The sequence below is a fragment of the Saccopteryx leptura genome, chromosome 2, assembly GCF_036850995.1.
Source record: "Saccopteryx leptura isolate mSacLep1 chromosome 2, mSacLep1_pri_phased_curated, whole genome shotgun sequence".
In the NCBI taxonomy this organism is placed as follows: Eukaryota; Metazoa; Chordata; class Mammalia; order Chiroptera; family Emballonuridae; genus Saccopteryx; species Saccopteryx leptura.
This window is the reverse complement of record NC_089504.1, coordinates 368,725,093-368,748,953: the sequence shown is the minus strand read 5'-3', so window position 1 is coordinate 368,748,953 and position 23,861 is coordinate 368,725,093. Positions and strand designations below refer to the sequence as shown.

Genomic DNA, 23,861 nt, shown 5'->3' with positions numbered 1-23,861 from the left:
TTATGACTGATCAAATTAATCCTCAAATTCATGTGTTTTTTTTTTTTGTATTTTTCTGAAGCTGGAAACGGGGAGAGACAGTCAGACAGACTCCCGTATGCGCCTGACTGGGATCCACCCGGCACGCCCACCAGGGGCAATGCTCTGCCTACCAGGGGGTGAAGCTCTGCCCACCAGGGGTGATGCTCTGCCCCTCTGGGGCGTCACTCTGCGGTGACCAGAGCCACTCTAGCGCCTGGGGCAGAGGCCAAGGAGCCATTCCCAGTGCCCAGGCCATCTTTGCTCTAATGGAGCCTTGGCTACGGGAGGGGAAGAGAGAGACAGAGAGGAGGGGGGGGGTGGAGAAGCAAATGGTCGCTTCTCCTATGTGCCCTGGCGGGGAATCGAACCCGGGTCCCCCGCACACCAGGCCGACGCTCTACTGCTGAGCCAACCAGCCAGGGCCTCAAATTCATGTTTTATATTCACTCTGCTTAGCAGAGTGTGAGGATCTCAAGCATATGCTGATGAGTGGGAGTCCTTCCCACCCCCATGCTGATGGTGGTTGTCGGGGATAGGGTTGCATATTGTTGCTGTCTTTTTCTGTTTTGGAAAACAGTTTGACTATATATGGTCTTAAAAATGTTTGTACTCTTGACCCAGTAATTCCACTTAAAAAAAAATCTACCCTAAGGAAATAGAGTGGTTAAAGATTAATGGACAAAGATATCCATAGCAACACTGTAATAGTAAATATATATACATATATACACACATATATAAAAACGAAGCCTACCTATCCAAAAGGGAATGACTAAGTAAATTAAAGTACATTCAATAAATTATCTTATAACTATTACAAATTATGTTTGTAAATTTTATAAGTAAAAATAATCATTAGATAAATGAGTAAAGCAGGATTTAAAACTTGCGTATATGTTATGATCTCAATTATGTAAGTATACACATGGGAAGGATTAGAAGGAAAAGCATCAAAATATTGATGTTATCTTTAGGTGATGGAATTGTCATGTTTACTTTCTTTTTGATTTATGCATTCCACATTTTCTATATTGAATGTGTTTTTTGTCAGTATTTGTAGAAACATGCTAACAACTTTCTACTTGTAAAAGTAATATACTCATTGTAGAATATATGAAAAAACTTGAATATTTTGTTGGAAATATCAATTGGTGTTATGTTAACCACATTGGGTGCCTTAAAAAAAATTCTGAGTGAGAAAAACACTGAAATCTAAAAACATGACTGTGATTTAAATAAAAATTCTGTTCCATCTGATGATTGAAATCAGTTCTGTTTTGAATTTTTGCATGAGAACATTTGAATGTTTTAAGCACTAGAACAGAGATCAAATAGCAAGTTATGTTTCAAAGTGGTGAGTGGTGGAGGGGACTGGGGTGTGCTCATCATGGACCCTTTCTCTGCTGGGCAGTCCTTCCTAATCAGAAAAGGGGCTAAGAGGAAGATGGGATGACTTTTATGCAGAGGAACTTAGTGCTGTTATTTTCCTGCCTAGGTACATTTTTATGGTGAAAAAGGCGACAGACACGTTAAGGCCACTGGTCTGTGTATTAGAAAGTGACAGGAGCCTTGTTCAGTTGTGGTAGCTTGGCCAAATGAAATGTTCATGTGGTGGAGCAATGTAGGACATATATACTTATATATGTTATAAATATATAAAGTTTATTCTATACATTTTTATATTTTATATATAGGTGTTTATATATATAGGTTTTTCAATGACTTGCTAGTAAATAGCATCAACAGTAATATTACTGAGTTTCCTTTTTTGATAAAGAATACTTTAAAAAATTACATAGCAGCCTGACCTGTGGTGGCGCAGTGGATAAAGCGTCAACCTGGAAATGCTGAGGTCGCCGGTTCGAAACCCTGGGCTTGCCTGGTCAAAGCACATATGGGAGTTGATGCTTCCAGCTCCTCCCCCCTTCTCTCTCTCTGTCTCTCCTCTCTCTCTCTCTGTCTCTCCCTCTCCTCTCTAAAAATGAATAAATAAATTAAAAAAAAAAAGAAATGGACTTAAAAAAAAATTACATAGCATTGAGCAATTTTCCAGTAGTGCTAATGATATACCCTGATTTATACATCATCTAACCCCCCTTGTGGTTAGTGATATTTATTTGGTAGGTTGGACCTAGGTGGCTGTTGAATAAAAATTCAAGTTCCCTGACCCATATAGCAATAGAACCCAGGACCTTGCTCTCATTATCAATTCTCTGACAAAACTGAGCAAGCTTGTCATGGATGAGCATAAACCAAGTCAACAAATATTTAGTAAATGACTATTACGGTCATAACCTCCAAAATCAGTAGATAGCATGTTGGAATTCTTGTTAAGATGGCTGATAGGTAAATGCAGAACTTGGGGCCTTTCACAATTACATCAGAATTACAGAGCAACCATCACTGAGAACCACCTGAAATCTAGCTGAATAGAGGTCCTGTAACCAAGGATATAAAGAAGAAATCACATGGGGACTGGTAGCAGAGGCAGAGATGTGGAACGGGCTGGTGGAAGTTAAAAATCCACAGGGGTCTCTCAACTGTAGAGGTTTTCCCTGAGGACAAGCGGTCCCAGACCCACACCAGGGCCCTCAGCCCAGGGTTCTAGTGCCAGGAAGAGAAATCCCCATAACTTCTAGCTGTAAAAACCAGCAGGAATTATTACTCTTAAAGGGCCAACACAGACTCATTCAGACTCTCATGCTCTGAGCTCCAGTGCTAAAACAGCAACTCAAAAGGCTCAGGAGACATACAGGGAGGAACTGAATTATCTGGCTTCACGTTGAGGGCTGAAGGGCCAGCTTTCTCCAGGCAGAAGTGCTGGTAGAGGCTGTTGTTTCTTTGATGAACCTTCCCCCTGCCCAGAGCTGGCAGGCGGGCACCATGTCTGAGACTCCATCAACCTGGCTCACACTTTTTGCTCTGCCCTGGTGATTCTCTGAGACCTGGAACCATCCAACTTGTGGGCCTACCAAAGCTGCTTCCAGTGGCTTTTCCATACAAACAGCCTGTCTTGGCTCATGCTTCAGACTTTCCTAAAACCTCCCAAAGGTTCAAAAGCCCCAAATAAGCAGCATCTAGCCTCTTGCTAAGTCGCCCCAGGCTCAGCACTGGTGGTAGTCAGCTTTGGTTCACAGCTTGGCATCTCCTGGGCACCTCCATTCCCAGCACAAGTTGTAGCCATCTGCAGATTGCTATGTAGCTCATTTCCGGGCAAGGCACAAGCGATAGCTGTTCTTGGGCTGCACCTTCCGGGAGGCCCAAAAGCTAGTGAACCTGGTGGCCAGCTTCAGATCACAGCAGAGCACTACCTAGGGGGTAGACTTACTGGGCATTGATATGAAGTAAGACCTGCTCTGTGGGTTTGGCCCATACCCAGCAACCCCTCCATTGTAGTCACAGCTAGTCCTCTCAGCCCATTGGCCTGGGACTAAATGCCTCCCATTTACATGCCAACAGCAATCAAGGTTCAGCTACAACAGGACAATACCCACAGCCCAAGCAGGGGGTGCATTTGGAGTGCCCAGATTAGTTAACTGTGAAGGCTCTGCCACTGGGCCCTACAGGACAACTACTATATAAGGCCACTCCATAACACTGGGAGATATAGCAGCTCTACCTAATATATATAAACTAACACAGGGAGACTGTCAGAATGAGAAGACAGAAACATGTCTCAAATTACTGAACAGAACAAAACTCCAGAAAAAGAACTAAATGAAATGGAGGCAAGCATTTGACCAGATGTAGAGTTCAAAACACCGGTGATAGGGGTGCTCAGTGCTCTTGTGGAGAACTTTAATAAAGAGATAGGAAACATAAAAATGGAGTTAGAAAACATATAAAAAGAACCAGTCAGAAGTGAAGAATGCAATAATTGAAATGGAGAAAACATTACAGGGAATCAACAGTAGAGTAGATGAAGCAGAGGATCAAGTTAGTGAATTGGAAGGTGTGGAAGCAGAAAACACCCAATCAGAATGGAAAAAGAAAAAATCCAAAAAACTGAGGATAGTTTAAAGAGCCTCTGGGACAATTCCAAGTGTATTAACATTTGCCTCATGGGAGTGCTGGAAAGAGAAGAGAGAAAGGAATTGAAACATTTAAAAAAATAAGGACAGAAAATGTCCATAACCTGATGAATGAAAGAGCCATACAAGTCCAGAAAGTACAGAGAGACCCAAACAAAATAAACCCAAAGAGGCCCACACCAAGACACATCATAATTAAAATGCCAAAGATTAAAGACAATGAAAGAATCTTAAAAGCAGCAAGAGAAAAACAGTTATCTACAAGGGAGCTCCCATGAGACTGTCAGCTGGTATCTCAAAGAATTGAAAATCAGATAAAGAGCTTTTCAGACAAGAAAAGGATAAAGGAGTTCATCATTACCAAACTAGTATTACAAAAAATGTTAAAAGGATCTTTTTTCTGACCTGGGCCAGTTTACCCCTCCTGAGGCAACCTGGTGATCCCCACTCCCAGGAGGTCACCATATTGATGCCGAACTTAGTGCAGACACCCAGTCCACCCAGTCGGCATAGCACACTACAGCCCAGAACTCAGGGGCTCAATTAATCCTGTCTCAGCCTCCTGAGTAGCTGGGATTACAGGCACACGACACTGCGCTTGGCTAAAGGGTCTTTTTTAAGAAGAAAAATGATAAAAGACATATGAGTAATAAAATAATGAAAACATAACTATCAACAGTTACTTTAAATGCAAATTGATTAAAGGCTCCACTCAAAAGACATGGTGGTTGATTGGGTAACAAAATAAGATCCTTATACAGGTATATGCTATTATTAAGGTGACCAACTTTTTTACAATGAAAAAGAGGACAAAAATAAATAGAAGAAAACAATATTGTAAATAAAAGAAACATCTTATTCATTGCAACAATAATACACTATAAGTGCATAATAAAAACATTTGTAATATTTTCTATTGTAATTACACTTACATGCCTATTAATTTTTAATAATTGTAAGAAAAAGTACTCATTTAGATAATAAATGAGTACTTTTCCATTGAATGAATATTTTTTTGTCAATGTATCATTTTGTAACAATATATTGGAAATACCTGAACAAGAAATATCCTTCATATTGAATTTTACAGCAAGTGCTGCAGCTGCTAGAGTATCAACATTCAATCTTGATTTCTCACTGTCCAAAAATCATTAGCAATTGAAAAAACTCTTTCAACTGCTGCATTGGTTCCAGGGAAGCACAGTGTAAATTGAACAAGAATAAATAATTTTCACATGGAATATGTTCATTTTTGAAATGGCTGAGTATTTCCACCCATCTTTTATCAGTTTCGACGTGTTCATTTTCCCATTGTATTAATTTTTCAGAATTTAAATATACATTTAGTCGTCTAATTTCTTCAAAGAGACAGTTGTCCATTTTGATGTCTGGCATATCTTTAGATAAAAACTCAAGACAAGATTCAATATCTGTCCAATATACTTGTGATGAAGTAAAAAAAAAACTCCATTGAAAACTGTTATTTCCCGTGATGTTTGTTTCAGACCATTCTTCAATATATTGAAAACATAAAAATTTTGCACTTCTTGATAAACTTTTCAGTTATGCCTGGATTTGATTCCTCTAAGTCTGACAATTTTCTTTTTATAATTTAAGAAAAAATTTTCTTCAAAATGAGATTTATATTGAAGGATAAAGTCATTCAAAATAAAACTAACTTCCGTAGCTGAAATGTGTTTACCTTCAATCTTTTGAATCATTTTGTGAAAAATAGATGCTTGATTATGTACAAAATACATTAATATCTCAGATATTTTATTATTGAAAAACGATTCCGCCTGACCAGGCAGTGGCGCAGAGGATAGAGCGTCGGACTGGGATGCGGAGGACCCAGGTTCGAGACCCCGAGGTCACCAGCTTGAGCGCGGGCTCATCTGGTTTGAGCAAGGCTCACCAGCTTGGACCCAAGGTCACTGACTTGAGCAAGGGGTTACTCGGTCTGCTGTAGCCCCATGGTCAAGGCACATATGAGAAAGTAATCAATGAATAACTAAGGTGTCACAACAAAAAACTAAAGATTGATGCTTCTCATCTCTCTCCGTTTCTGTCTCTGTTTCTATCTATCCCTCTCTCTGACACTCTGTAAAAAAACAAAAGAAAACTGATTCCAGGATTTTAGGACATTTGTCTAAACTTTAAAAATATGAACAGAGAGGCTCAAATAATTGTAGAACATACTCTATAGCAGGTGTTAGAGCAAACCATCTAACTTTTGAATATCCTAAAAATTTTTTGTATTTAACATTTGCTTCTTCACAAAATTGTTTTAAAGTAGCAACACAAATGGTAAAACGACTAAAATGCAAATAAATTGTAGTTATTCTACATCAATTGGCATGGCACATGATGCTGTGTTGATTGCATTTGACAAAATATGTGCATTACAACCAATTCCTAGTATTTTATTTTGGAGTAACTTGTAATTTTACATACACAGTATTCACCCCTTTGCATCTTTGCCCACCAAAATTTGTATTTGTATTATCAGCCGTTAGCGCAACAACTTTGGATTTCAAATTGTTTTCATTTATTACTCTGTATAGATGGTTTGACAAAATTTTAGAAGTTTCGCCCTCAATGGATTCTAAATTTAAAAATTTTACTTGAATGCCCTTGGCAACATTAAAATATCTTACTACTGGGTACAATTTAATTTCATTATGATTTTTTTTGTGTGTGTGTGTGTTTTTCTGAAGTTGGAAACGGGGAGGCAGGCAGACTCCCGCATGCGACCGATCGGGATCCACCCGGCATGCCCACCAGGGGGCGATGCTCTGCCCATCTGGGGCGTTGCTCTGTTGCATCCAGAGCCATTCTAGCACCTGAGGCAGAGGCCACAGAGCCATCCTCAGTGCCCGGGCCAACTTTGCTCCACTGGAGCCTTGGCTGCGGGAGGGGAAGAGAGAGACAGAGAGGAAGGAGAGGGGGAGGGGTGGAGAAGCAGATGGGTGCTTCTCCTGTGTGCCCTGGCTGGGAATTGAACCCGGGACTCCTGTACGCCAGGCCGACGCTCTACCACTGAGCCAACCGGCCAGGGCCTAATTTCATTATGATTTGATGCATCAGATAAAATTGTTATAAATGCTGCAGTTTCCAAGTCCTCTGTAAGTATTTTGTCACAGTAATTTTTAAATATTGATTTCAAAATAGCCTCGCATTTTGAAATGTCCTGGCACATGAAAATTTTGCATTGTGAAACTTTTCCAATAATTTAGTTGTACAATCCATTCTACGAAAACTTTGTGATTTATGGTTATGAAATGCAAATGTTCCCTCCATTGCAGCCAACTGTTTTTCATCTTCAGAATAATTTGAAGCTTTAAAAAAATTTGTTTCTTTACAACAGGAAGCTGATGCATCTAATGATTGCTTATGTTTGCAATCATGTCATGTCAAATACAAATACGTCACATCACACGCAGTAGATCGATTCTGCATCGATTGAATACGGACATTTATAGATTAGTCTTCCAGTATCAAAAAGGAGGACATGTAGGAGGACACTTTTCGAGGGAGGATGGAACTTACAAAAGAAAGACTGTCTTCCCTAGAGGAGGACGATTGGTCACCTTATATTCGCTTTAGATTGAAAGACACACACAGACTGAAAAGAAAGGAACAGAAAAAGATATTTCATGAAAAGGGACACACATGCACACACACAAAGCTGGGAGAGGCAAGGCTTATACCAGACAAAATAGTCTAAAACAGGGCTACAACCAGAGACGAAGGAAGGACCAAGTAATCTCACTTATGGGCATTTATCTGAAGAAACCCAAAATACTAAATGAAAAGATGTACATACCATATATTTATTGCAACATTATTTAAAGTCTATGGAAGAAACCCAAGTGTCTATCAGGAGATGAATGGATAAAGAAGTGGTGCATATATACAGTGGAATATGACTCGGCAATAAAAAAGAATGAACTCTTGCCATCTGCAAAAACATGGATAGACATAGAGGGTGTTATGCTGAGTGAAACAAGACAAAGACAAATGCCAGATGATTTCACTTATATGTGAAATCTAAAAAAACAAAATAAGCAGAACAGAAACAGGCTTATAGATACAGAGAACATTTTTTTTTTTTTTTCATTTTTCTGAAGCTGGAAACAGGGAGAGACAGTCAGACAGACTCCCGCATGCGCCCGACCGGGATCCACCCGGCACGCCCACCATGGGGCGACGCTCTGCCCACCAGGGGGCGATGCTCTGCCCATCCTGGGCGTCGCCATGTTGCGACCAGAGCCACTCTAGAGCCTCAGGCAGAGGCCACAGAGCCATCCCCAGCACCCGGGCCATTCCTGCTCCAACGGAGCCCTGGCTGCGGGAGGGGAAGAGAGAGACAGAGAGGAAAGCGCGGCGGAGGGGTGGAGAAGCAAATGGGCGCTTCTCCTGTGTGCCCTGGCCGGGAATCGAACCCGGGTCCTCCGCACGCTAGGCCGACGCTCTACCGCTGAGTCAACCGGCCAGGGCCCTACAGAGAACATTTTGACAGTTGCCAGATGGAAGAAGGGTGAGAGGAAGGGTGAAAAAGGTGAAGGAATTAAGAAGTACAGATCGGTAATAACAGAATAGTCATGGAGATGTAAAGTACAACACAGGGAATACAGTCAGTAATATTGTAATAACTATGTATGGTGTCAGATGGGTACTAGATTTATTGGGGTGATTACTTAATAAGTTATATAATGTGTGATCACTGTGTTGTATACCTGAAACATGAGATACGTCAACTGAAATTAAAAAAAATTAAATGATATCATGTTATGATTACCTAATAGAAAGGTAGAGTTAATAAAGGATGTTCCTTGTGCTAATAGATTGGTAGCAGTAATGAGCTGTGAAATTTTGAAGGACAGCTGTGAAGTAACTCAGTGATCATGTGCTAGGGTTAAAGTTGACTCAGGAATTTTTTCACTGCTTTTCAATAAATAAATAGTTGAGGAAAGACTTGGCAAAAGGAAGAAACATTCCTACTTGTCCTCATTCTCTCAGGAAAGTGGCTCCTGTTAACAAGTTATTTGAATGTTTACTTTGTCTTGACTGCTTAGCAGTAGTGTGTCAGCTCTTACCCTTAAACCTAGTGAGAACTAAAATAAACCAAAAAATATTTTCACACAGATGGCTCCTTCTTTCCATGACTGGTACCAAAATGCCCTCTTCCATTTTTAAAAAGAGGGTAGGAAGAAAAAATTATAAAGGCAGCCTGGGAACAGTCTACAATTGGGAGAAAGTTGAATTTGCTACTTGTAGATTTTGGAGTTCCTGGCATAGAGAAGTAAGCATTTTTAGCTTTGCTTAAATTGCTATACTATCTCTGTATTAGAAACCCCCCACAAAAGCAAACCTTCCCTTGACCTCTATCAGTTCTCCCTATTTTTCTGCTGGCCTTTTATAGAAAAACTCATGGAGTTTTCTGTGTCTGCTTGCTTCATTTCCTCCCTTCCCATTCTATTGTGAACCCACTGTCAGTCTTTTGTTCCTTCTCCATTGAAACCATTCTTGTCACTGTCACCAGTGAGATCCATCATCCCTTTCCCATGTGTCTCATCCTACTCTACTTCTCAGCAGTGTTGAGAGAGTTAATGACTCTTCTAGAAATATTTTCCCCCTGGATACGGCATTCTTCTAGATTTCTCCAATTTCACTGATGACTTCTCAGTCTCCATTGTATCTTTCTTCTCTCCTAGTTAGTCTCTGAAGGTTGGCATGTCCCACCTGGTCTCTCTCTTCTCATTTTCCTTAGAGCTTATACAGTGCCATGGCTGTTATAGGTGTAACATGTACGTTGTCAGCTCTGACTTCCTCCACAGCTCTAGACTCCTTTATGTAATTGTCGATCGACAGCAGTCCTGGGATGCCTAACATGTAGATAACTCGGATTCCACTTGGCGGGAACAGCACTGTTAACTAACGCCCTCTTTATCATCTCCCTCTCTCTGGTCTTCCCCTTTTCAGTAAACAGAGCTACTATTTGTTCTGTTAAACCAAAACTAAATTATCTTTGGCACACATCTTTATCTATCTCAGGCTTATATTCAAGCCTTCAGCAAATTTTGTTGGTTCTGTCTTAAGAATATGTTCAGAACCTTGTAACTTTTCACCACCTCCACAGTTGCCCCACCACGTTCCTATCTCTTCTAAGTGACTGCATTACTCTACTTGGTCTCCCTCTTCCATCTCTGCCCCACTTTAGTCTAGTCCCGGCGTGGCCAACAGTTTCTGCCCCCGGGCTAGATTAGAAAGAAAACTTTTTTCATGGGCCGGATGAAATATTAAAATTTAAAAATGTTAAATACAAAAATGATTCGTTTAAGTAAACAAAATTTTATGATATAATTTGTTTATGAATAAATGTGAGTGAAAAAAATTTTAATATACAATATTATTTTAATAAAAATATATTTTAATAAAAATATAATTATATACCGTATAAATATTCAAACTGTATCGCAGTTGAAACAATATTTAATTAATAGAATGAGCTTGAAGGGGTTATATTGCAAATAAAACAATTATTTTGTTTTACAAACAGCCTGGACACGTTTTCAGTTATCAGCTGCAGCTATTGTCTATGCTACAATGCCACTTGATTCAGCAGCACACTTGACCATAAAAATAACGAATTGTTTGACCTTGGGTGCGCACTGGCAAACTCCTCCTAAAAGTATGTGGGTTTCACATTGCCACCGCTAAACGTCAAACAGTTCATATCGAGTACAGATGAGTACAAAAGTTGTAAATCTTTATAATGGAATTTTTTCAAAAAATGAAGTATCGCTAATCCATTTGACCAATTATTGGAAGTTAACCCTAGATTAGTCATGTGCAATTCTTTTCCGTGTATCACTATCTTCTTAAATATCTCGATTTCCAATAATCAAAGATGCTTCCGCTTCTGAGTAGCTGAGATTTTAAAGTAGTGGAGAATATTAAAAATTTAATCACAGGCCGCATAAACTCATTACGCGGGCTGGATCCGGCCTGCGGGTCGTATGTTGGCCATGCCTGGTCTAGTCCATACCAGCCAGGACTTTTTAAAGCATAAATGAGATCTCATCATTCCCCTTGTTTAAGTCTTCTAAGGGCTTCCCATTGTATTGAGAATAAATTCCAAAATTTTTTATGATATATTTTTCAATTACAGTTGACATACGATATATTAGTTTCAGTTATGCAACACAGTGATTAGACACTTACATGTCTTACGAAGTGATCAATCGCCCTAGTAAGTCTAGTACCCACCTGAGAGCACACCTAGTTACTACAATATTTTTTACTATATTTCCTATGCTGCATATTTCAAACCCATAACTTTATAATTAGCAATTTTTACTTTTTTTTCTTTTAGAGAGAAAGAGGCAGGGAGAGAGAGACAAAGAAAGGAACATTGAGCTGTTCCTGTATGTGTCCTGACCAAGGATCAAACCAGCAACCTCTGTGCTTTGGGACAGTGCTCCAACCAACTGAGCTATCTGGCCAGGGATTAATTTCTTATTTATTTATTGATTTTATGAGAGATAGAGAGAGGGGTGGGGAAAGGGAAGCATTCATTTGTTGCTTTACTCAGTCATGCATTCTTTGGTTGCTTCCTGTGTGTGCCCTGACTCGGGATCGAACCTGTAACCTTATTGGTTTGAGATGACACTGTAACCAACTGAACTGACTGGCCAGGGCCAATTTATACTTCTTAATCTTTTTCACCTTTTTTCACCCAATCCCAAAATCTTGACCATAGCTTTTAAAGCTGGGCAGGCTCTGGACCAGCTCTCCTCCATGCCTTTGTCCTGGCTCATCCTACTCTCTCTAACATGGTCTTTGCATGTTTTGCAGACATGCTCAGTAGGCTGCGTCCCAGCGTAGGCTTGCACTTGGTGTCCTCTGTTTGAATAATCCATGAGCCTGGCTCCATATGTGAAAGAAAAACAGTAGTTCCTATCTCAACAGGCTGTAGTGAAGATGAACTTATATTAAAAACACTGAAATGGTGTGTAGCACACACTGAGATCTGTGTAAATCATAGCTATTATACACTGCTCACAAAAATTGGGGGATATTTCAAAATGAATATGAAGTGATAAAATATCCCCTAATTTTGTGAGACATTAATGTCTAAGATTTGTTTGTGACTTGGGAAGATACGGATCATGCTCACAACTTTATTGACTATTCAGATTAATGAATTTAACTGCTTTTCTGGTTTAGATTTTCTTTTTTCTTCTTTGCATGTCTTTCAGTGAGCCAAGGCCTGATTTTGCTCTGGAAATCTGTCCTGCTCGCTTTTGTAATCTGGCGCTATGCATCCGGATCCCGGACCCCTACAGACACTGCTGTATGCTGTTCTTTTGCCCCTGTGCTCTTCTGTGAGTTCAGGTAAGAGTGGAAGAATGCTAGTGTTTTAGCCCAAGCTTTTCCTCATCTTAATCTTAAACCCAATTTCAGTGTTTTGCTGGTGCTAGTGGTTTCGAAAGACATGTAAAATTTGTTTGACCAGTTGAATGATTTAAAAACTTGGATTAATTTAGCAGTTTAACGATCTTTTAACAGGCCTTCCTTTTGTTGTCCTTGTCATTTATTCCTTTTGTTGCCTTAAAAATAAACACTTCTCAATTGTGCCTTTTTCAGTAAGAAGATGCATTTCAAATTTCTGAATTTGAAAATTATAACAGGAATAAAATGCTGACTACATACCACCAAGAAGAAATTTTAGAATCAGTGTGTAAGAGTATTCGACTTAGAGTGAGAGAATTTGATTCAAATCCCAGGTCTCTTATGACCTTGTCTAATTTATTATCTAACTCTGGGTTACTGAAAAGCATAGATGTGTTCATTGTTAAATGTTGTATGGTAAGCCTGAGCCTAATAATGGTGTGTTTCCTTTCAGATTTTTGTGAAGATTTATATGTTAGACACAAGTGCATTGATATATATTCATTAAATAATATTTATTTTCCTCTATTAAATACACTGTACAATTATATTAAATTTAGTAAGGAAAAATTGATTTAGTGGTTTTATTACATTATTTTCTATTTGCTAAACAATATCCTCAGATTTAGTCAAGAAAGGCGTTTCCTTAATCTTCATTTCTGAACAAATATCCTGCGAAAGTAGAGTCAATAATTTATTGATTTTTTTAAAAAAGTATTTTACTCTGCTAAAATAACAGCATTACTATCCACTGCCCTCTTTTTTGGGTAAAGAGAGGGCTCTCTCTGTTTTGATAGTCAAGTGCAAGAATCCCCCCCCAAGTTTCTGGAGGAATAGACATAACAAGTGAAGCTATTCCACACACCAAATAAAAATTATAAGGTTGATATGCTATTTAGCCTTCTATCAAAAAAAGAATAGACTTGGTATTCAGTGTGGCTTTCTAACTTTCTATTTTTGTTTTCTTAAAAGTTGAATATTATTTTGTATTAAAGGGAAGTGGTAAAGAAGTACTATAGCCTTATTTATAAAATAATGTGCTCTACAAAGTCAAATCCTGTTGGTAATATGGAGAGAATCCTTTTTAGTTTGAAAGTCATCTCTACCTCTTCAGATTGTTAACTTTCATTTCTTAAAAGCTACTTCCTTAAATGAGCAATTTGCCATTTCTCATTTATATCATAAGAATTCTTCTCGCCTGACCTGTGGTGGCACAGTGGATAAAGCATTGACCTGGAATGCTGAGGTTGCCGGTTCAAAACCTTGGGCTTGCCCGGTCAAGGCACATATGGGAGTCAAAGCTGCTTCCTGCTCCTCCCCCCTTCTCTCTCTCTCTCTCTCTCTCTCTCTCAAATGAATAAATAAATAAAAATAATTAAAAAAAAAAAAAGAAAAAACGGGAACAAATACAACATTTAAAATAAAAAAAAACAAGTAAATTTAAAAAAAAAAAAAAAATTCTTCTCTATTTTACCCTAATTATTAAGTGATAGGTTAACATGTTGCCTTTTTTCCTTCCAAAAATGGGCTTTAAAGACTTCCTAGAACTTGTAAAAGTGTTAAGAACCATAACATATATGCATAAAGTAAGGAATTGCCTGTAGTTACAAAGATTGAGATGAAATGTATTTAATGTGCTTTCTTTCACCTTTTCCTCTTCCTTTGCACACGGGGAATGTTCTCTTGTAGATTTGGCACCTTATTTTATTTCTGAGCCACTGTCTGCTGTCCAGAAACTTGGTGGACCTGTAGTTCTGCATTGTTCTGCTAAACCTGTGACTGCTCGTATCACATGGTTGCGTAATGGAAAAAGATTGGATAGAAACGTGGAACAGATTAAGATTCATCAGGGGACTTTGACTATTCTTTCTCTGAACCCCTCCCTTTTGGGTTACTACCAGTGCGTTGCCAACAATAGCGTCGGTGCAGTTGTGAGTGGCCCTGCAACAGTATCCATTGCCGGTGAGTTTAATTTTGTCGCTGTTATTTATGATTTCTCCTGACAGTACTGTTAGTACTTGCATTTTTGAATAGTGGGAAGAGCATGGGTTTTGCAGACAGACACACAGGCGTTCTTGTCCTAGCCTTGACTCTTGGTCCTAGCCTTGACTCTTGCTGTGTGTTTAACTTTGGGAAATGTACTTGAACCACTGTGAGCCTCGCCTAGTTGTCTTCCTCTGGAACAAGGCTATGGAAGTGATTTTTTACACAGGACAGTTTTCTAAAGCGAATACTGAATTTCTTTGTATTTAAAAGCCCTTAATATGAGCAACTAACAAAAAATCTATTGTCTACTTTAACACTCGGTTATTTTATGCAGTTCTTTATCTTTCTTTCACATCTAATTGTTTTATTTGCCTGATTACTGAGTGATTTTAATTTATTTAATTGAAACCAGGCTAGAGAAACAGGAAAATAATAACTGACTGTAAAGAAAGGAATGTTGAGTATTAAACTTAGGGAAATCTGGAATTCATGGTTTTCTTAGTAAGAATGAGCCATCTGCCTTTCAAACGGTGATGGCTTCCAGTAATGGAAAACGTCTTTGTAAGGGCACCCCTATTTACAGAACAAATCTGGATTCCCCAGGAGTAGTGAGTTTGTCATAACTGAGAAGAGTAAATGTTTTTGTAGAGCTGTGACCCATGGACAGCTCCAAGACACACACTGGAGGGCTGCATTCCTAGCGGGCTGCTGAATGCCTTCCGCTTGGAGATAACAGAGCCCTTCCGGGCAAACTCCATCTGTTGTAAACTTAAACTGAGGGGACTTGAGACCAACTTAGTATAGTCAGAAAATTCTAGTGATACACAGCTTTGTTTCTCAGTGCCCTAGATTCATGCTCATAAGCCATTCTATTGACTGTGAGGAGCTACAAAGAGAAGGATGCGTGGGGAACGTCGGTTTTGATGAGGGGCTGGCTGCACTGAAAAGGACTTATCTTGACAAAATGGGAGCAGTTATCTTTTCTAGTTCTCCCTACTGTTTTAAGAGCAGTTTGCTTTTCACATGGTCCTCTGGGAAAGGGTACCATGATTCAGCCCCAGCATTAGCCTTGTGCCTCTACCCAAACTGCTGTTTGTGGTGAAAAGATCAGCTACCCTGTGGAACGGGATCAGCTGCCACAAACAGCTGTGTTATGGATGTTGTTTCTAATTTTTGAATTTCCTTTGGGAAAGATGGTTCAAACTTACATTTATTTATCTATTTATTTATTTTAGTTCTTGGTGATTTTGATTCTTCAATAAAGCATGTTATTACAGCAGAAGAAAAAAGTGCTGGCTTCATTGACTGCAAGGTACCAGAGAGCAACCCCAAAGCTCAGGTGCGCTATAAAATCCGGGGGAAATGGCTGAGACATTCTACAGGTGAGAGTTTTTATGAAAAGCCAGTGGCACCTACAGGTCAAATGCTCATTAAAGAACCTACTGTTGGCCCTGGCCGGTTGGCTCAGTGGTAGAGCGTCGGCCTGGCGTGCGGAAGTCCCGGGTTCGATTCCCGGCCAGGGCACACAGGAGAAGCGCCCATTTGCTTCTCACCCCTCCCCCTCTCCTTCCTCTCTGTCTCTCTCTTCCCCTCCCACAGCCGAGGCTCCATTGGAGCAAAAGATGGCCCGGGCGCTGGGGATGGCTCCTTGGCCTCTGCCCTAGGCGCTAGAGTGGCTCTGGTCGAGACAGAGTGACGCCCCGGATGGGCAGAGCATTGCTCCCTGGTGGGCATGCCGGGTAGATCCCGGTCGGGTGCATGCGGGAGTCTGTCTGACTGTCTCTCCCCGTTTCTGGCTTCAGAAAAATACAGAAAAAAAAAAAATTGACTAGTCTTAATTGCTGTCGTTTGTAAAGTGATATGCCTCACTATATTCCCTTCCTTCCTCAGAGAATTACTTAATCCTTCCATCAGGAAATCTTCAGATTTTGAATGTTTCCTTAGAGGACAAGGGGTCATATAAATGTGCAGCTTTTAATCCTGTCACACATGAATTAAAAGTCGAACCCATTGGCCGAAAGCTTCTTGTGAGTCGTAAGTATTTGGGAGAATAATGGTAACTAGGAGAGTCCTCGAAAGCAGTGCTCCTAAAGAGCGGGGAAATGGAAGTTCATATTGCTCTTAGATTGTGTTCGTTTATCATAAGAGAGCCTTACAAAAATATAAACACATAAATGTGTTATAGAATAGTACTGTATATGTTTTCTGAAAATCAAACGATACGTTAGAGGAGAATTTCGGTCAAGAGGATAGTAGAGTGGAGAACATGTGGAGAACTTTGCCCTTTGCTCATATGAAAATAAGTTTTAGAGAAAATATAACTTGATATGAATGGTGATCAAGTTTGTGGCTGAGTTATGAAAATGTATATATCTGTCCTCTTTCATACCTGATTTTTAAGTTTGATCTATTTATTTAGTCATTTGTTTTAGAGAGAGAAAAGTATTGATTTGTTCTACTTTGTTGTGCAGTCATTGGTTGCTTCTTATATGTGTCCTGACCGGGATTGAACCTGCAACATAGGGATGATGCTCTAATCAACAGAACTACCCAGCCAGGGCCTCCTACCAGATATTTGGATTATGGTAGTACAGTTGAGGTAGCACCAATAGCCAAAGCTTAATGAAGTAGTGGTTCTTGTCCTTGTTGAGAATTCTGCATTTCTAAATTGCTAATTCAGAAGTAGCCCCAAAGGATCACAAACTCTTTTAGTTCTCACCTGAAAAATGATTTAACTACCAAATAGGACCTTGTAATGTAAAGAAGAATAAATTGGAAGGTAGGAAAGCTCACAGATTTACTGAGGAGGAGATTGTTAATAATTTTTTGTTGTTTTCTTTTTCCAGGCCCTTCTTCAGATGATTTTCACATTCTGCACCCGACCCTTTCACAGGCCTTAGCTGTCCTTTCTCATAGCCCTATCACCCTGGAGTGTGTGGTGAGTGGGGTCCCAGCTTCTCAAGTGCACTGGCTGAAGGACGGCCAGGATGCTGTGGCGGGAAGCAACTGGAGGAAGTTGTACTCGCATCTTGCCACAGATAGCATTGACCCGGTGGATGCTGGAAACTATTCCTGTATGGTGGGAAGCAAGTCTGGAGAAGTAAAACATGTGACTTACGTGGTTCAAGTGCTTGGTAAGGTGTTACTTAGTAAATTTTTTCCAGTCAGGCTACTTTCCTGATATAACTGATATTTGAATGGAAGATCTATTTGTGAACTGTAAATGAAATGAGGAGTATTAAGAGATTATCTACACCAGTAGACAGAACAAGCTTCATTTTCCTAATGGACTGCTGAATTAGGCCGTATTTCTGGGAGTTGTCAGAACATTTCACCTGGGATGTTCTTGGGAACCTCACCCCAACCTGGTTACATAGTATAGAGCTTGTTCCTAGGGACATGGAGGAAAGAGACTAGACCTCAGTAGGATGGAAGATTCTGGGCTGTTCTCAGGTGTAGTATCCAGTGGTAGTAACTAAGTAAGGCAAAGTAACTGACTAGAAAATGTCATCTCAGAAAGAAATTCCATTTCAATTTATTTTCCCTTTTGGAATGCTTTCACTGTATCTGGCTCATAAAGTCTGCAGTATTTTCACCTACAATTCTGTATCTACTCTTATCTGAATATTCCTTCCGCTGCCTACCTCATTATCGTGTAGTAGCAGAAAACGTTTTCCTTTATCAAAGCAGGTTTTCATGAAAACCCCCAAAACTAAATAATAAGTTGTTTCATAGTCAATATAGTTTTATAAATCTGCACATATTTAATTGCATCAATGGCCGATGTAAATACACTGGAATTAATCTAAGTATTGACAAATGGGCTTTAAAGTTTAATGATCATTAGGACTAGATTGATATTTATAATCATTTAATTTGGGCATATGTTAACAAATGTTGATAAATGATTTACTTTGTTTAGGTAAAAACTCACTTGACAGATATTAAAGGGCTTTTTTTTTTTTTTGTCCAGTACACATCTAACCTCAAAGCAGAATTGATCATAAAAGGAATTTCACTTCTGAAGAAAAGTTTTTTGTTTTGGCTCTTGTTTATTGTGATATCCAGGGAAACTATTATTTTATTTCAAACAGATCACCTGAAACTAATGCTAAGAGAAGCCCCAAATTAGAAATTCCTTGTGTGTGTGTGTGTATTTGTGTGTCTGTTGAGGGAGTTAAGTGGGTGGAGAGATCTATAAAGAGATTATAACATATTAGTAACATATGGTTTATCCTATTAAAGGAAAGTTAAAATACATTTCTAATTATTTTTTTGAGCACAGCAGATGGGAGAATGTGAGTAAACAATACAATTTAGTTTTAACTAGTTATTGGTAGAGAGATTTTATATGACTTGTGTGATAATTTATGTTTTGTTTTCAGAACATGCCTCAATTTCTAAAGGACTGCAGGATCAGACAGTGTCTCTGGGTGCCACAGTCCAATTTACTTGTGAGGTTCGTGGGAACCCATCTCCCAACCGTACCTGGTTTCATAATGCACAGCTTATTCAGCCTTCCCCACGACATCTAACTGCAGAAAATGGATTGAAAATCAGTGGTGTTACCATGGAAGACTCTGGGCTGTATCAGTGTGTAGCAGATAATGGGATTGGATTTATGCAGTCTACTGGGAGACTTGAAATTGAAAAAGGTAGTCTTTTTTTTTTTCTTTCTTCTTTTTCCAAGTGAGAGGAGGGGAGCCACAGAGACAGACTCCTACAAATACTCTGACCGGGATCCACCTGGGTTCAACCCCTGTTGATGCCATGCTTGCAACCAACATATTTTTAGCACCTGAGGCAGAGGCTCTGTGGAGCCATCCTTAGTGCCTGGGGCCGATGCGCTTGAACCAATCAAACCATGGCTGAGAGAGAGAGAGAGAGAGAGAGAAGCGAGAGGGGGAGAGGTGGAGAAGCAGATGGGCACTTCTCCTGTGTGCCCTGACCGGGAATCAAATCTGGGACATCCACATGCTGGGCCGACACTCTACCACTGAGCCTGAAAAAGGTAGTCTTTAGGTTATGTAATTAATTATAGAAAATTTTACTTTACGTATAGGCTTTTGTTATGGTTAAATTTTTTTTTTTTTTGTATTTTTCTGAAGCTGGAAATGGGGAGACAGTCAGACAGACTCCCGCATGCGCCCGACCGGGATCCACCTGGCATGCCCACCAGGGGCGACGCTCTGCCCACCAGGGGGCAATGCTCTGCCCCTCCGGGGCGTTGCTCTGCCGCGACCAGAGCCACTCTAGCGCCTGGGGCAGAGGCCAAGGAGCCATCCCCAGCGCCCGGGCCATCTTTGCTCCAGTGGAGCCCTGGCTGCGGGAGGGGAAGAGAGAGACAGAGAGGAAGGAGGGGTTGGGTGGAGAAGCAAATGGGCGCTTCTCCTATGTGCCCTGGCCGGGAATCGAACCTGGGTCTCCCGCACGCCAGGCCGACGCTCTACCACTGAGCCAACCGCCCAGGGCCTATGGTTAAAATTTAACTAAAGGGAATGATCCTATCATCATACCAGAACTGTCTTCACCTTCCCTGATCCTTTCTAGTTGCAGAGAGGTATTTCCACGAAGGAGCAGCCTTATTTAATCAAGCTCATTAAAATTTTTAAGAGTATATTTTTCAACAGATACTTTATAGTTTAAAAGGTATATGCTAAAAGTTTCATACTCCTATTCCCAGCTAGCCAGGTTTCTCGTTAGAACTTAATGAGTTTTATCAGTTTTTAAAAGACTATCCTTGTTATGTCACACACAATGTATGTACATTAAATAACAGCATCTATCTTTTTAATTTTTACATAAATGGTGGTAGGATTTTTTACCTTGAAATTTTCACTTATATATTGGCTATCTTCCCATATGGCATATTAAATAGTATTTTTATTCCTTTTTAAAAATGGTTGTTTATTTGTATTCCATGGTATGCTTGTAATGATTTGACTAGTACCTTTTGATGGCTGTTACTGATCTTTTGCTCTAATAGGAGTTATATAATAAATGTCCTTCTTCATAGATTTTGCAGTTGTGTGAATGAAGTCCTAGAAATGAACTTGCTGCATAAAAGCATACATGCATTAGTACTTTTGGTCACTATCAGAGTTGCTCTTTAAAACTGTTGCCAGTTTGCATTCCCACCAGCCGTGTGTAGCTCCACATTTCCTCATATCTTCACTAAGCCAGGGTTGTCAATACTTTTTTTAAATCTTTTCAATCTGATAGATTTTTAAAAATTGCCTCTTCATTTTTATTATAAATGAAGTTGGACATCTTTTCATTTGTTTTTGAGCCATTTGAACTATGTATTGACTGTTCATTGTCTTTTATCCACTTTAAAAATTAGATTGGTTTCTTTTCTTATTGATTGAGAGGAGTTCTTTATATATTAGAGAAATTAATCTTTTATTTACAAGTTACAGATATTTCAAATGTCAAATAATCAGTATGATACAGACCAGTTCTGACCTTGGTGCAATTACCTTAGAAGTTAAAAGTAAAAAATAATTTTTGATCAGCATATATTTGGAAATTTAAGATTATACATCTCCGTAACTGGGTTAAGACTATTATAAGGAAATTTAAAATACTTTGAATGATAATGAAAATGCCACAGATCAGATTGTATGCGATATAGCAAAATTGGATCTTAGAAGGTAATTTATAGCCCAAATGCTTATAAAAGAAAACCAGTCAAATTGGAAATTAGAGAACTAAATGAAATACTAGAATAGATTTAGAGAAAGCAGAAGAAAGGAGATAAAGATAGAGGCAGAAAGCAAGTAAATAGAAAATGAAGGTTAAATAGAAACATCGGTACAGGCACACCTCACTCTGCTGCACAGCGCTGCCTGCTCTCCGGATGGGGTGCTTTTTGCTAGTGGAAGGCAAGACCCCCACCAACAAAAAGATTGCTACATACTCACTTTATGGTTTCGGCAGTGTAGGACAGAACCTGCAGTGCTGTATTTCCCCAGGTATAAGACGCACCCTGTTACGAAAAATTTGGGGTCTAAAAACTGGGTGCGTCTTATATACAGTGGTTGTAGATTTTTTAACTTGCATTTCCCGCTTTTTTGCACTTGTTTTTGTGCTCATTGTTGAAGACAATGATTCGTCATCAGACACACCAGCTAATGGATGGGAGTTTTGACAGTGATGAGGAGTTGTATGAATTTTATGATGAATAAAACTTGAGTTCAGTAACTTTATGTAATATGTATTTTTTCAAATTTCGGGCCCAAAATTAAGGTGCGTCTTATACATGGGAAAATATGGTACCTCCGAGGTATGCCTGTAAGGATAAAAGTTGGTCTTTGTAAAGTCTAATAAAATGGAAATGAATCTGGCAAAATACAAATAAACTATTAGGAGTAAAAAGTACAAGTCTTATAGAGATTAAAATAATAAAACTGTGATAAATTTTATGCCAATAATTTACAAAGGTAGACAGAAATGGACAAATTCTTAGGAAAACTGCAACTTAGTAAAGCTGACTTAAATAGAAAGTAACCGACCATTCCATACATTATACAAACTCTTCCAGAAAAAAGGAAAAACTGAGAACTATCCAGATGATATGATTTTGATTCCCAAATCACCAAAGAATGGAATGAGAAAAGAAAACCAAAGGCCAATCTCACTTATGAACACAGATGCAGAAATCTATATAAAATATATATTATATTAGCCAGCCATCAGTATATAGAAAAGGAAATGCAGCTCAACCAAGGAGTTATTCCAGGAATCAATTAAAATTTAAGTGTCATTCATTCTATTTATCTAGTAAAGGAGAAAAACAATGTGATGATCTCAGTCAAAGCAGAAAAACATTTGACATAATTCAGTGTTTATATTAGACACTCTTAGAAAAATAGAAATAGAATGGAATTTTTTAAACTTGATAAAGAGTAACAAATTGGAGAATCACTTTTAATGGTGAAGTGTTAGAGGCATTCCCTTTAAAATTTGTTTTATTTACCATAATACTGGATATTTTAACCAGCACAGAATAAAAAAATCAAAAAAATTATATATATAAGGATAAGAAAGAAATCAAATTGTTATTTACTTACAGCTCTTATGATTATCAACATTGAGAATCTTGACTAGTTTGCTGGCAAATTATTAGAAATAAGAGCATATAGCGAGGTGGCTGGATGAAGACCAATAAAGAAAAATTAGTTGTCTTTCTACACACTGGTGTGTTAGCCAGGTTTTTTCAGAGGAACAATAGGGTGTCTGAGATATACGAAAGAGGAGATTGACTGTTGGAATTGACTCACACAGTTATGGAAGTTGTGAGGTCCCATAGTCTGCTGTCTGAAAACTGGAGAAGGAAAGCTGATGGTGTAATTCAGTGTGTGTATGTGTGTGTGTGGGGGGGTGATGATGGTGTAAGTTGATGCAGTCTGAAAGCTGGAACATAAAAGCACTAATGTCCATTGTCTGAGGACAGAGAAGGTGGATGGCTCGACTCAAGCAGAGAGAGAGAGAGAGAGAGATTGTCCTTCCTCTGCAATTTTGTTCTGCTGGGCCCTCACAGATAGGATGATGCCCACCCACATTGGAGAGGGCCATCTGCTATAATCAGTTCATCAATTCAAATGCTAATCTTTTCTAGGAACACCTTCACAAACACACCCAGATACTTGGACATCTGTCAGGCCAGTCACATTGACACATAAATTTATTACAAACAGCAATGAACAAAATACTATTAAAAGTCACCTTTAAAAGACCCAAGTACACAGAAAGATGTACCAGTTCACAGATACCAAAATTCGATGTTACACAGTTGTCAGATCTTTTCACAATCTCTGTAGTCTTACCATTTCAATTAAAATTCTATCAGAATATTTTGAGGACCTTGACAACTGATTCTATAATTTATATCTTAAAGGCTTAAGAATAGATGAGACACTCAGATATTAGAACATATACAAAAATCTGTGGTAATTAAGACAATGTTATGTTGGTACAAGAACAGAAAAATAGCCTGACCTGTGGTGGCGCAGTGGATAAAAGTGTCGACCTGGAAATGCTGAGGTCGCCGGTTCGAAACCCTGGGCTTGCCTGGTCAAGGCACATATGGGAGTTGATGCTTCCAGCTCCTCCCCCCCCTCTCTGTTTCTCTCTCTCCCTCTCTCTCTCCTCTCTAAAAATGAATAAATAAAATTTTAAAATAAAGAACAGAAAAATAGACTCTTAGAATAAGACAGATCATCAAAAGACATTGGTACTTAAGGACTTGACTTAAGTAGCATTGTAGATCACCAAGGGGAGATTATTTATGTCAAGTATTGATGTGAAATAATTGTTTTTCAAAGTGGAGAAAATGAAGAAAGTTTCTAACTCATTGTATACAAA

General features: G+C 39.1%; 1 protein-coding gene across 9 annotated transcripts in view; it reads left to right on the top strand.

The window, feature by feature from the left end:
• The window catches only part of CDON (cell adhesion associated, oncogene regulated), a 119,900-nt gene that overhangs the window by 35,470 nt on the left and 60,569 nt on the right, over positions 1–23,861 (top strand). For 7 of the 9 annotated variants that reach the window (XM_066365166.1, XM_066365161.1, XM_066365160.1 and 4 more), the window contains exons 2-7: positions 12,317–12,452; positions 14,199–14,471; positions 15,731–15,877; positions 16,386–16,529; positions 17,342–17,629; positions 18,881–19,150. In XM_066365166.1, coding sequence (XP_066221263.1) covers positions 12,377–12,452; positions 14,199–14,471; positions 15,731–15,877; positions 16,386–16,529; positions 17,342–17,629; positions 18,881–19,150 — 1,198 coding nt within the window. In that variant the 5' untranslated portion in view covers positions 12,317–12,376. Of the gene's footprint in view, positions 1–7,451; positions 7,566–9,200; positions 9,358–12,316; positions 12,453–14,198; positions 14,472–15,730; positions 15,878–16,385; positions 16,530–17,341; positions 17,630–18,880; positions 19,151–23,861 lie in introns of those variants that run through there. The other 2 variants (XM_066365162.1, XM_066365163.1) reach the window with 2 other exon arrangements.